This window comes from Entelurus aequoreus, linkage group LG05 (genome assembly GCF_033978785.1).
Source record: "Entelurus aequoreus isolate RoL-2023_Sb linkage group LG05, RoL_Eaeq_v1.1, whole genome shotgun sequence".
Taxonomy (NCBI): domain Eukaryota; kingdom Metazoa; phylum Chordata; class Actinopteri; order Syngnathiformes; family Syngnathidae; genus Entelurus; species Entelurus aequoreus.
This window is the reverse complement of record NC_084735.1, coordinates 14,204,587-14,218,587: the sequence shown is the minus strand read 5'-3', so window position 1 is coordinate 14,218,587 and position 14,001 is coordinate 14,204,587. Positions and strand designations below refer to the sequence as shown.

Sequence of the window (14,001 nt, the reverse complement as noted above, 5' to 3'; positions counted from 1 at the left end):
ATAAAAGAGCAAGCAGGTGAAATGTAACAAGAAAATGTTGCAATGGCCCCCGGGCCGCAAATGGCCCCCGGGCCTCACTTTGGACACCCCTGACCTAAGTGTATGGATAGTTTATTGTCAGTTTTACCTAATTGTATGGATAGTTTATTGTCAGTTTTACCAAAGTGTATGGATAGTTTATTGTCAGTTTTACCAAAGTGTATGGATAGTTTATTGTCAGTTTTACCAAAGTGTATGGATAGTTTATTGTCAGTTTTACCAAAGTGTATAGATAGTTTATTGTCAGCGAGTCAGGTGCAAATTCTACAGAGTTCGGCTTTGAGGATTTTCTCCACCTGTGACTTGTCCTTGCCGGATGCCAGCAGGGCCGAGTCATCCGCAAACAGGAACAATTCACAGTTGCATGCTGATGACATGTGGTCCCCCCCCCCCTTCCATATTGTAAATAATGTAAATAATTCAATGTACCGTATTTCCTTGAATTGGCGCCGGGAATATGATATTCGCATGCCTCGAATTACAGCCGGGTCAAACTCGTTTCGCAAAATAATTAGCACATGCTTGGCACTTCCGCCGGGTCAAATATGAGTCATTAAATGACTCCCGCCTCCTGGTGGTAGAATGCGCTAGTGATCTTTCTTGCAACTGCTGGTACTGCAGAAGACCGGTGCTGCTGAAGAAGACAACAAGCAGCAAGAGTGCGCAGCCATTGTTTGCTTGCATTTTTACCATGGAGGATTACATATCTAAAATAAAACAGTTTTCTAAACTGGATTTTCAATCAAAGCAGGAGGTAATACTTAAAAAGAAGATCTCCATCGAGACAGAGAGACTTTTAAAACTGAAGAAAGATAAGGAGGACTTCTATAAACAAGTTATCCATGCTTTTCTTCAAAAGGAGCTGCACATGGACTTCATTTATACCTAAAGGTAAGACCATAATAACTTTTTTTTTATTAAATGTGCTTTTCATGATAAGGTAAGCGCTGGAGTGAGAAGAGGTTTTAAAATAATTAGCGCATGCTTGCCCATTCCGCAGGCTTCTGGTAAGCGCCGGAGTGACAGAAGGTTTTAAATTAATTAGCGCCCCGGCGGCTATTCAAGGAAATACGGTATATACTCTGATGATTAACTTGTGTGATGACTGTATTATGATGATAGTATATGTCTGTATAATGAATCAACTTAAACAAGTTGAAAAACTTATTCGGGTGTTACCATTTAGTGGTCAATTGTACGGAATATACTTCACTGTGCAACCTACTAATAAAAGTTTCAATCAATCAATCAAACATCGGTGGTTAATTTGGTCTCCAAAAAATAATGGCAATAATGTGGTTTATTGGCAATAATTTGCAGGTCAATATGTCGTCCAGCAAAATGTGTTAGGCCTAGTGTTTTAAAGGTTTACATTTGACAGGTGTGTGTGTGTTCATCTCTCCTCAGGACCTCTTCTCCATCAGTGCCTACGTCTACGCCCAGGAACCCCAGCTGGACATCCACAGTTTCGAGGGGAACTTCACACGGGTACGCCGGCTTGTCGACACGTTTCATTTCCTGCAAACGTTCGGCTGGGCAGATAGTTGACACGGAGGATCAAGTGCGGCGTGTCGACAAGAGGCCACAACGGGGGTGCTTGTGTTGACGCCTCTTACATCACACACTAGCTCCCGTCGATCCCGTCTCACTTGTTGCTCCCGTTTTTTTTGTTTTTTTATTAATAGCAGATTAGCACAGCCCCCACAGCGAGGAGAGGCCGCGCTACAAAGGGAGGCTTTGTGGTCTGTCCTCACTCTTGGCCACACACCAGGCTTAGTGAGCGAGCACTTCCTCCTCGCATTCATCCTTCCTTTGCATATCGTGTGCTTTGAGTCCGAGCAGGATGGACGGGTTCCCACAGAGCCTTCCGCCAGTGAACTCACCTATTTATGAGCGAGTCTCCTTTGTCTTTCCTTGAGACAGACTTGACGAAGACGGTCAGAGCGGTCAGGCGTTCTGCAACCCCTGGCCATTTATTTTTCATGCGCCGCGTTGACAGGATGTGGCTGCTCGGGTATCATAATTATTATACCCGGCAGACCATTTGAGCCGAAACCGCAGCCCCGACTCAAAGCGTTTTCCTGCGTTTGCCTTTATTTAAGAGAGCGGCGGTGAAACCGGAGACCCTTATTTTATCTGTTAAATCTCGCCGACGTGACCTTGTTATATACCCCGCCTCTTAATTTAAAATGTATTGTGGAGCCAAAAGCGGATGATGGGGTGATAACGATCAGCAAAGATATATACAGTAGGTAGTAATGGGCAGTAACAAGCTACACGTACAAACCCTGTTTCCATATGAGTTGGGAAATTGTGTTAAATGTAAATATAAACGGAATACAATGATTTGCAAATCCTTTTCAACCCATATTCAATTGAATGCACTACAAAGACAAGATATTTGATGTTCAAACTCATAAACTTTATTTTTTTTTTGCAAATAATAATTAAGTTAGAATTTCATGGCTGCAACACGTGCCAAAGTAGTTGGGAAAGGGCATGTTCACCACTGTGTTACATGGCCTTTCCTTTTAACAACACTCAGTAAACGGGAACTGAGGAGACACATTTTTGAAGCTTCTCAGGTGGAATTCTTTCCCATTCTTGCTTGATGTACAGCTTAAGTTGTTCAACAGTCCGGGGGTCTCCCTTGTGCTATTTTAGGCTTCATAATGCGCCACACATTTTCAATGGGAGACAGGTCTGGACTACAGGCAGGCCAGTCTAGTACCCGCACTCTTTTACTATGAAGCCACGTTGATGTAACATGTGGCTTGGCATTGTCTTGCTGAAATAAGCAGGGGCGTCCATGGTAACGTTGCTTGGATGGAAACATATGTTGCTCCAAAAGCTGTATGTACCTTTCAGCATTAATGGCGCCTTCACAGATGTGTAAGTTACCCATGTCTTGGGCACTAATACACCCCCATACCATCATACATGCTGCCTTTTACACTTTGCGCCTATAACAATCCGGATGATTCTTTTCCTTTTTGGTCCGGAGGACACGACGTCCACAGTTTCCAAAAACAATTTGAAATGTGGACTCGTCAGACCACAGAACACTTTTCCACCTTGTATCAGTCCATCTTAGATGAGCTCAGGCCCAGCAAAGCCGACGGCGTTTCTGGGTGTTGTTGATAAACAGTTTTCGCCTTGCATAGGAGAGTTTTAACTTGCACTTACAGATGTAGCGACCAACTGTAGTTAGTGACAGTGAGTTTCTGAAGTGTTCCTGAGCCCATGTGGTGATATCCTTTACACACTGATGTCGCTTGTTGATGCAGTACAGCCTGAGGGATGGAAGGTCACGGGCTTAGCTGCTTACGTGCAGTGATTTCTCCAGATTCTCTGAACCCTTTGATGATATTACAGAGCGTAGATGGTGAAATCCCTAAATTCCTTGCAATAGCTGGTTGAGAAAGGTTTTTCTTAAACTGTTCAACAATTTGCTCACGCATTTGTTGACAAAGTGGTGACCCTCGCCCCGTCCTTGTTTGTGAATGACTGAGCATTTCATGGAATCTACTTTTATACCCAATCATGGCACCCACCTGTTCCCAATTTGCCTGTTCACCTGTGGGATGTTCCAAATAAGTGTTTGATGAGCATTCCTCAACTTTATCAGTATTTATTGCCACCTTTCCCAACTTCTTTGTCACGTGTTGCTGGCTTCAAATTCTTAAGTTAATGATTATTTGCAAAAAAAAAATGTTTATCAGTTTGAACATCAAATATGTTGTCTTTGTAGCATATTCCACTGAATATGGGTTGAAAAGGATTTGCAAATCATTGTATTCCGTTTATATTTACATCTGACACAATTTCCCAACTCATATGGAAACGGGATTTGTAGCTTAACTACTGTATGTCTTACCTTATACACACACCATAATAATACTCCTATGTTGAAGCACAGTACAATCCATCAAGCGGTGCGTCATAGCTTACCAAAGTCCCACTAAAACATTTTGATAGATTTTTGAGCGCCGTGTGTAATGTTCTATATTTTCAATGGAACATATAAAATGTTGGTTTTGTTTACATTGTTTATATTGCAGTGTACACATATCTCTTATGTGTGACTGCCATCATATTGCAGTCTACACGTATCTCTTATGTGTGACTGCCATCTAGTGGTCACACTTATCATTTCACCATGTACCAAATAAAATAGCTTTGAGGTCGGTAAGCACAACCAAAATTATTCCGCACATTAGGCGCACCGGGTTATAAGGCGCACTGTAGATTTATGAGAAAATGAAAGGATTTTAAGTGCGCCTTATAGTCGGAAAAATACGGTACGGCACATCAAAGCTACAAAGAGAGAAAATGGACTGCGAAAAAAAAAACATGGAGAAAATCCAATGACCTGCATGACTGAGAACGCAGTATTTCCCACACATTCATTTATTTGTGGCGGCCCGCCACGAAAGAATTACGTCCGCCACAAACAGATTTTTTTTTTTTTTTTTTTTTTTGTCCTGTCCAGGTTCTCAGGCAAATCATATAGTTGATGTAGATGCCCATATAGGCTGTTCAGATTTACTTTACAAAAGAGAAGTGTAGGATACTTTTCTTGTTGCCTTATTTGTATTTGACTTTATTTAATGTATTTATATTATCATTTGATGCAGCCGGGCCAGAGCAGGAGGGGATAGAAAGAGACACATTATTATGTTGCTGGTAAATAATATGGTTGTAGTAGTAGGCTAAAGTTAAATTATTTAGTATGCACTAATTAAAGGGGCAGAGCTTTAAGAGACATTTTAGCTTTTATATTTTATAAGATATATTTTTTGTAAGAACCACAATTAATAAATATATTTCAGTGAATAACTTATTTTTCAAATCTGTATATAAATATGTACATAAAGTGTTGTAATTATATTGTAAAATGGATGGATGGATGGCTGGATGGACGTTTAAAACAAAACTGTTATTATTAATTAGTAAGTATAAATTTTTTGAGCCTTTTTAGAGAAAATCATATCATTTTAGTACATAATGCAAATTACTCGATGATGTCATGGTGACCACGCCCATATACACGCCCATAGACACGCCCCCACCACCACAGGTATCTTGGCAGTTTATGGGAAACACTGGAACGTCCATACATACTGTCAGGTTCAAACACTGATGACATCTATCAAACAAGACAAGAAGCAAGGAATTAAACAGAGACAGAATTCAATTTAGCTCAATTGAGGAGAAACGCTTAGACCTGTACCCTTCGACAGTGTCCCACCACGCTCTGACGAAAGATTGTACGCCTCCTCTTTTATTTGGACTTTCCCTGATTACATGGCAACAGCTGTTTCTAAAGGGAGGGGGGTCGTAAACAGCCGTCGCCTTTGGTTACAAAACAGTTTAAAAAAAAAGGTGCCTGGAGGGGGGGGTCAGGTCCTGCTTCCTCTCCGCTTTGTCGATCTCGGGTCAAGACAAAATCTTCCTGTGGATTACAATAGAAGAAAGAAACCGACGCCTTCATGTCGCTTCCCATCGAACACAGTGGAGTTTTACAAGCCTTCTCCTTGGTAGGATCAAAGACAGCTTTTGTCCTCTCGCCGGGAACTCAAGGAAACACAAAGTTTTGTGATAACTTACATACAATTATTCTGACACATACTGAGAAAATCCATGATGATCGGTTGGTGTTCGTATGAAGAGTCACAATTGGCTCAGGTCAGGGCGGAACATTACGGACTGTCCAATCAGGGGCAAGATAAGGCGGGTCATCGAAATCAGGAAGCAAAATCATAATAGTCACGGACTCATGTCACACTGGTACCCTAGCACCTCCAAAACCCTCAAATCTAAACTCCAAACATCCCAGAACAAGCTAGTCAGGTTACTTTTAGACCTCCACCCCAGATCCCACCTCACTCCTACCCACTTCTCTAAAGTGGGCTGGCTCAAGGTGGAGGACAGAGTTAAACAACTTGCACTGAGCCTAGTCTATAAAATCCACTACACCTCCCTGATACCGAAGTACATGTCAAACTACTTCCTTAACGTAAATGACCGCCATAACCACAACACCAGGGGGAGCTCCACTAACCACGTTAAACCCAGATTCCAAACTAACAAAGGTCTTAACTCATTCTCCTTCTATGCCACAATAATGTGGAATGCGCTCCCAACAGGTATAAAAGAAAGGGCATCTCTATCCTCCTTCAAAACCGCAATAAAAGTTCACCTCCAGGCAGCTACAACCCTAAACTAACACCTTCCCCGGATTGCTAATAATCAAATGTAAATAATCAAATGCAGATACTTTTTCTTATACCTTCTGATCTCTCTCTCTCTCTCTCTCTCTCTCTCTCTCTCTCTCTCTCTCTCTCTATGTCCACTACCTGCTGTCCATATCCTACCCCCCCCTCCACACCCCTGATTGTAAATAATGTAAATAATTCAATGTGATTATCTTGTGTGATGACTGTATTATGATGATAGTATATATCTGATAGTATATATCTGTATCATGAATCAATTTAAGTGGACCCTGACTTAAACAAGTTGAAAAACTTATTCGGGTGTTACCATTTAGTGGTCAATTGTACGGAAGATGTACTTCACTGTGCAACCTACTAATAAAAGTCTCAATCAATCAATCAATCAAACATGACGAGGGAGTCGGAGACAGAGGGACGCTTCAAGCTGACCACTCTAAAAAAAAAAAACAGTTGAAAATGGCAGAGGGATTCTCTCCCACGGATTAGATGTTCCTGCAGTGATGAAGATAACGTGCATGAAACCCACAATAATGCGTGTCTTTAGCCATATTTAGACAAATATATGCGTTTAGAGAAAACAATGCTCAAAGTTGTTTACTCTGTAAACCAAAATCATTATAGCTCTCTTCATCTAAGACAGAGCCTATGCAAATATTTTGACTCGGGGGGTGGGGGGGCACACATTGAGAGAAAAAATGTGTATAAATGATATATACACATTTATCTGTAAAAATCTGCTGTACAGTATGTGTGTTGGGGTCCCTTTTTTTCAGGAACACCAATACCAAAAGTCACAAAGTCCGATGGCGTTCTAAAAAAGTTATGACAGACGACCTAAAAAACAAAACGGAATGGAATTTTACAGTTTTTTACTGAATGGGACACCCAAAATGTACATTAAAATAAAGAAAGTGGGATTTACAATATTTACTATGAGCAATAAAACACTGAATATTAACAAAGTAACGTCCCACTGGGGTGAGTTTTCCTTGCCCGTATGTGGGCTCCGTACCGAGGATGTCGTTGTGGCTTGTACAGCCCTTTGAGACACTTGTGATTTAGGGCTATATAAATAAACATTGATTGATTGATTGATAAACACCTGCAATATGATAAATTATCACTTTTATGCAGACATTTGTTGTAAAAATTCCTGCCACACAGGAAGTGATCACGGCGCCGCTATAAATAGTTTGCCTGCGTTAGCGCTTTTAATAACAATATCAGTATTACTTGGTTAATATTCAGGTCACCAAATGTAAATAGAGTATTGTTGGCACTTTTTGAATGGTTATTTGTTGGATTTTATGGGCAGAATAGTGGCGCTCCCATTGGTTCCGCTGTAAGCAGATATTTATTTATTTAATATTTAGAATGCATAGACAAAATATACATCCGTCGGCATGTCTCCATAAATAAATATTGTGAACGGAAATTCCAATAAAAAACTTCTCTATGACTTCAGCTCCTCTGTTTAGTTGATATTCTCATTACTGCCACAAGTGGTGGAAAGGTGTATTACAATACGGACCACAGCTGACAAACCCTCTAGGGAGCGCCCCAGTTATGACCCAAGAAACGATTATTGAAAATTGTCTTCCTTCCCCTCGCAGGAAGACGCCGAACCCCAAGTCCAGGAGAGTCTGAGCATCGAAAACACTCTGTGGGCCAGCACGGTGGTCGCCTCTGGTGAGTGCGTTCAAGTTTCCATCAGCTTTGTCCGGCCCATCCTCCCCGCAGAAGTCGCCCGTGTCAGTTGAGAGCGCTTGCGACGCTCCCCGCCGCGGCCCCCCCGCCATTGATTTGTGGTGCCGGGGCCCCTCACCGCAACCCCGCCCCGCCCCGCCATGCCCTGACCTTGACCAGGAGAGCAAGCGCTTGCGTCATTGTTGTTCCCACTTGAGCTTCTACTTGATGCACACTTCAGTGCAACTCCATATCAGCATGTACACACTTCACGGCCCAGCTGGGACCACAACAGGACTTCCAGTAGTCCAGGTGTACAAAGTTCATTGTAGAATCTCTACAATGGTCTTTTTCGGACCATAGGGCGCACCGGGTTATAAGGCGCACTGCCAATGAGCAGGTCTATTCTTATATAAAAGGTGCGCCGGGTTATAAGGCGCACTGCCGACGAGCAGGTCTATTCTTATATAAAAGGTGCACCGGGTTATAAGGCGCACTGCCAATGAGCAGGTCTATTCCTTTATAAAAGGTGCATCGGGTTATAAGGCGCACTTCCGATGAGCAGGTCTATTTTTATACAAAAGGTGCACCGGGTTATAAGCCGCACTGCCGACGAGCAGGTCTATTTTTATACAATAGGTGCACCAGGTTATAAGGCGCACTGCCGACGAGCAGGTCTATTTTTATACAAAAGGTGCACCGGGTTATAAGGCGCACTGCCGACGAGCAGGTCTATTTTTATACAAAAGGTGCACCGCCTAGAGCCGGTCTATTTTTATACATAAGGTGCACTGGGTTATAAGGCGCACTGCCGACGAGCAGGTCTATTTTTATACAAAAGGTGCACCGGGTTATAAGGCGCATTTGTACAGCCCTTTGAGACACTTGTGATTTAGGGCTATATAAATAAACATTGATTGATTGATTTCCGATGAGCAGGTCTATTTTTATACAAAAGGTGCACCCGGTTATAAGGCGCACTGCCGACGAGCAGGTCTATTTTTATACATAAGGTGCACTGCCAAAGAGCAGGTCTATTTTATACAAAAGGTGCACCGGGTTATAAGGCGCATTTCCGATGAGCAGGTCTATTTTTGTACAAAAGGTGCACCGGGTTATGAGGCGCACTGCCGACGAGCATGTCTATTTTTATACAAAAGGTGCACCGGGTTATAAGGCGCACTGCCGACAAGCAGGTCTATTTTTATACAAAAGGTGCACCGGGTTATAAGGCGCATTTCCGATGAGCAGGTCTATTTTTATACAAAAGGTGCACCGGGTTATAAGGCGCATTTCCGAAGAGCAGGTCTATTTTTATACAAAAGGTGCACCGGGTTATAAGGCGCACTTCCGACGAGCAGGTCTATTTTTATACAAAAGGTGCACCGGGTTATAAGGCGCACTTCCGACGAGCAGGTCTATTTTTATACAAAAGGTGCACCGGGTTATAAGGCGCATTTCCGATGAGCAGGTCTATTTTTATACAAAAGGTGCGCCGGGTTATAAGGCGCACTGCCGACGAACAGGTCTATTTTTATACAAAAGGTGCACCGGGTTATAAGGCGCACCGCCGACGAGCAGGTCTATTTTTATACAAAAGGTGGATAGAGCAGGGGGGCTGCAGTTTCAAGACCCCAAGGGCTCGGGGCCCGGACATTTGGACGTTTCTCCTTAGGTTAAATTCCTTTGAGACTTAGTTTACTTCATTCATTCATTCATTTTTATTTATCTCCTTCATTGATGTGCATTTTTGATCAATAGACAATTAAACTTTGAACACATTTTTACACACCTGTGCTCGAGAAGGAACAGGACGAAGAAAATCTTATATTTCCTGCCCCCTTCAACATAATAAGTAGTCTTACTTCATGGATAGCCCACATTCACAAGCATACAAACCAAACAAATACATCCGGACATAATGAAAACAAACAAAAAACACACAAAAATAATAATTGCAATCTAAACACATCGGCTCTCGCACTGCACTGTCAATAAATTAATTATTCTGCCCTCGCTACTCCATTCCAGCGTGTGCAGCTAGTTAACCGCATGGAAAAGCAGAAGCTCCAGAAGTTTTGTTGAGGATTGATGTAATACAATAATAGTACAATAAAGTACTATCTATCTATCTATCTATCTATCTATCTATCTATCTATCTATCTATCTATCTATCTATCTATCTATCTATCTATCTATCTATCTATCTATCTATCTATCTATCTATCTATGCCCCCTCTTTTGAATTATTTTCCTTCCTCTGTTTTATTTCGTTACACTTCTTCCTTCGTCTAGGTTTGTAAGACTGAAAATATAAACATAAATGATAAAAGTATAATGTCCATCGTGTATCTTACATAAATAAAATGGACGTTGGAGCGTTAATGCATTCACACATTAAACTACAGATTTTTACGCACATAGAAATTAAACGACATCCACAGCAAACATTGCACACAATGAACGTGACTCAACACAATTAAACCTCAGGTGTCGCGCCATCGCCTTCTACTGTTTAAATTTCGCGCGACAACAAACTTTGATCGCCAGAGAGTAACTCGGACAAACACGCTCATACAAAATAGACCGCAAAGTCAGCAATTTCAATACAAAACGAAGTAAATGACTTTACGCACAATATCTGTATGTTGAAGCACAGTACGTCTGACTATGGTAGCCGTATAGCGCCGACAACCCATCAAGCAGTGCGGCTTCCTAGCTTACCAAAGTCGGACTAAAACGTTTATGTAATGTTCTATATTCTCGACGAAACACCAAAGTTTCGGGCTCGCTCGCCGACCTGCACTGTGCCATTTATTAAACATGGGGCGTCAACCTGCAGTCCACACGTATCTCTTATGTGTGACGGCTATCTACTGGTCACGGCGTCCACAATGTACATCCGAACATGACATGACAATCATGTCCCCACAAAGGAGGATAAAAACAACTGAAATATTGTTGATTGCTAAAACAAAGTAGATGCGGGAAATATCGCTCAAAGGAAGACATGAAACTGCTACAGGAAAATACAGAAAAAAGAGAAAAAGCCACCAAAATAGGAGCGCAAGACAAGAAGTAAAACACTACACACAGGAAAACAGCAATAAGACACGGCCTGATGTGACAGGTCATGGCAGTACACCTACTTTGAGACAAGAGCTATATTGATGCATTCTTGGTTATGCTTTAAAGCAGAGGTATCCAAAGTGCGGCCCGGGGGCCATTTGCGGCCCGCAGCTAATCGTTTGCCGGCCCCCCACACATTCTGCAAAAATTGCAAAAGTGATAGTATTGCAAAAAATTAAAAAAAAACATTTTAAAAAAGTGGAATGAGGTGAAATCTAACGAGAAAAAGTTGCAGTGTTGACACAAAGCTGCCATGCAGGCTGTTTTTTTTTCTTTTGTTTGTTTATTTTTTATTTTTTTTGCCATTGCTCGGAAAAAAAAAAAAAAAAATCTATGTTACAATGAATTATTACTTAAAAAATGTCACTTTAAAATGTTTTATGTGGAAAAAATATTGCATATATTGTGTGGTTGCCATATAAAAACATCAAAGTTTTATTTGACAAAAGAGCATAAAACAAACAAAATAATAGTTCAAACGTAAAATCGACAGATATATCTGAAGTTGATCTCGTAATTTAAGTGTGAAAAGTAAAAAAAACAACTAATAAAAATATCATTTTATGAGTGGGAGACCTTTTGGATCCCAAATATATTCAATGGGATTTTATTTAACTTTTCACTGTGGTTACTCAAAAATATTAAAGAATTCAAATCAATGGTGTCCTGCGTTATTGATCTTTTAGGGCTCTAATTACTAAATACTGCATATTTCAGTTTTACTATAAAAAACAAAGTTGTCTTTGACAGAAAAGGCATAAAACCTGTTTTTGTTTTTACTTGATATCAACCTGAAGTGAAGTGAAGTGAATTACATTTATATAGCGCTTTTTCTCAAGTGACTCAAAGCGCTTTACATTGTGAAACCCAATATCTAAGTTACATTTAAACCAGTGTGGGTGGCACTGGGAGCAGGTGGGTAAAGTGTCTTGCCCAAGGACACAACGGCAGTGACTAGGATGGCGGAAGCGGGGATCGAACCTGCAACCCTCAAGTTGCTGGCACGGCCGCTCTACCAACCGAGCTATACCGTCCCAACCTGAAGTTGATAGAGATATACTGTAAAAAATAATAATAATTAGAGATGTCCGATAATATCGGTCTGCCGATATTATCGGCCGCTAAATGCGTTAAAATGTAATATCGGAAATTATCGGTATCGGTTTTTTTATTATCAGTATGTTTTTTGTTTTTTGTTGTTTTTTTTTAAAAAATTAAATCCACATAAAAAACACAAGATACACTTACAATTAGTGCACCAACCCAAAAAACCTCCCTCCCCCATTTACACTCATTCACACTCATTCACACAAAAGGGTTGTTTCTTTCTGTTATTAATATTCTGGTTCCTACATTATATATCAATATATATCAATACAGTCTGCAAGGGATACAGTCCGTAAGCACACATGATTGTGCGTGCTGCTGGTCCACTAATAATACTAACCTTTAACAGTTAAACAAATTTTCATTAATAACTAGTTTCTATGTAACTGTTTTTATATTGTTTTACTTTATTTTTTATTCAAGAAAATGTTTATTTTATTCGATTCATTTTTTAAAAAAGTACCTTATCTTCACCATACCTGTTTGTCCAAATTAGGCATAATAATGTGTTAATTCCACGACTGTATATATCGGTTGATATCGGTATCGGTTGATATCGGTATCTGTAATTAAAGAGTTGGACAATATCGGCATATTGGATATCGGCAAAAAGCCATTATCGGACATCCCTAATAATAATAATTTGACTTATTTTTAACATTTTAATAACTGAGACCCTTGACCCTTGACTGGTCCCCGGGAGCCCTAAAGGTTAAAAAAAAAAAATCTATATATTTTGTTGTGGTTTGAAAATGGAAAATATCAAAATGGCCCCCATATGCTTACATTTTTCTGTGTGTGGCCCTCAGTGGAAAAAGTTTGGACACCCCTGCTTTAAAGTCATATCCAACAATTGCGACGACTTTTTACTGTCAACTGAGTTTCGTTTTGAAATTATGTCTGTTGGTGGTGTGCCTCCGCATTTTTTCAACGCAAAAAATGTGCCTTGGCTCAAAAAAGGTGGAAAAACACTGCATTACACCATGAACCAAATAAAATTGCTTCGAGGTCAGTAAGCACAACCAGAATTAATACGTACATTAGGCGCACCGGGTTATAAGAGAAAATGAAAGGATTTTAAGTGCGCCTTACAGTCCGAAAAATATGGTGCCTCAATTTACGAGCTGTGATGGATTTCTTAACTCAGAACACAAACAGGGACTCATATGGCCTCGTTTGTCATGGCTTACCTGACACATGAAACGTGACACATTTTGCTAGATGGCAGTAGCGTGTTAAATATCGTAAAATGTGTTTTGTGGCAATTCCAACTTTGACCACCCTGGTCTGTTGCTATGTAGACTGGCGCTTTTCCATCATTTTCAGCAGACTGCATTGCGAAACGATCAACCTCTTCCTAGTGAGCAGTGTAATTTGTCTTACCTTTTTTGGCAGGCACCGTGATTGGCGTGGTGATCTACACGGGCAAAGAAACCAGGAGTGTACTCAACACGTCTTATGCCAAGAACAAGGTGAGGTTTCGTATTTTGTTTACTTTTTGGGAATTCTACAGGAAGTACTCCGAGTTGAGGCAGTTTGTCGTCTCCCCCGCCACGCTGAAATCACAGGACAAGTTGGGCTACACTGTGATATTGTTCACACTTCTGTGATTTAATGCGCGACAATCAATCCGAAGTACTTGAAGACACGTGACACAAATGGAATTGGTGTCGGGGTCACACCACGGTTAGGATCTTGTACACTCATTCTCTGGAAAAGTATCAAGAAGGGCAAAATTTGTGCGCTCGCACACAGCAGCGGCGACTCCTTCCCTGTCTTCGGCTTCACAATCCATCCAAG

The 14,001-nt window shown here is 40.9% G+C and overlaps 1 protein-coding gene across 7 annotated transcripts in view; it reads left to right on the top strand.

Moving 5' to 3' along the window:
- atp9b (ATPase phospholipid transporting 9B) overlaps positions 1-14,001 on the top strand; it is a 312,368-nt gene that overhangs the window by 47,956 nt on the left and 250,411 nt on the right. For all 7 annotated transcript variants that reach the window (XR_009826202.1, XM_062047159.1, XM_062047158.1 and 4 more), the window contains exons 9-11: positions 1,447-1,527; positions 7,892-7,967; positions 13,597-13,673. Coding sequence is in view for 6 of the 7 variants with exons in the window: in XM_062047159.1 (XP_061903143.1) it covers positions 1,447-1,527; positions 7,892-7,967; positions 13,597-13,673 (234 nt within the window). In the remaining variant the exon portion in view is untranslated. The remainder of the gene's footprint in view (positions 1-1,446; positions 1,528-7,891; positions 7,968-13,596; positions 13,674-14,001) is intronic.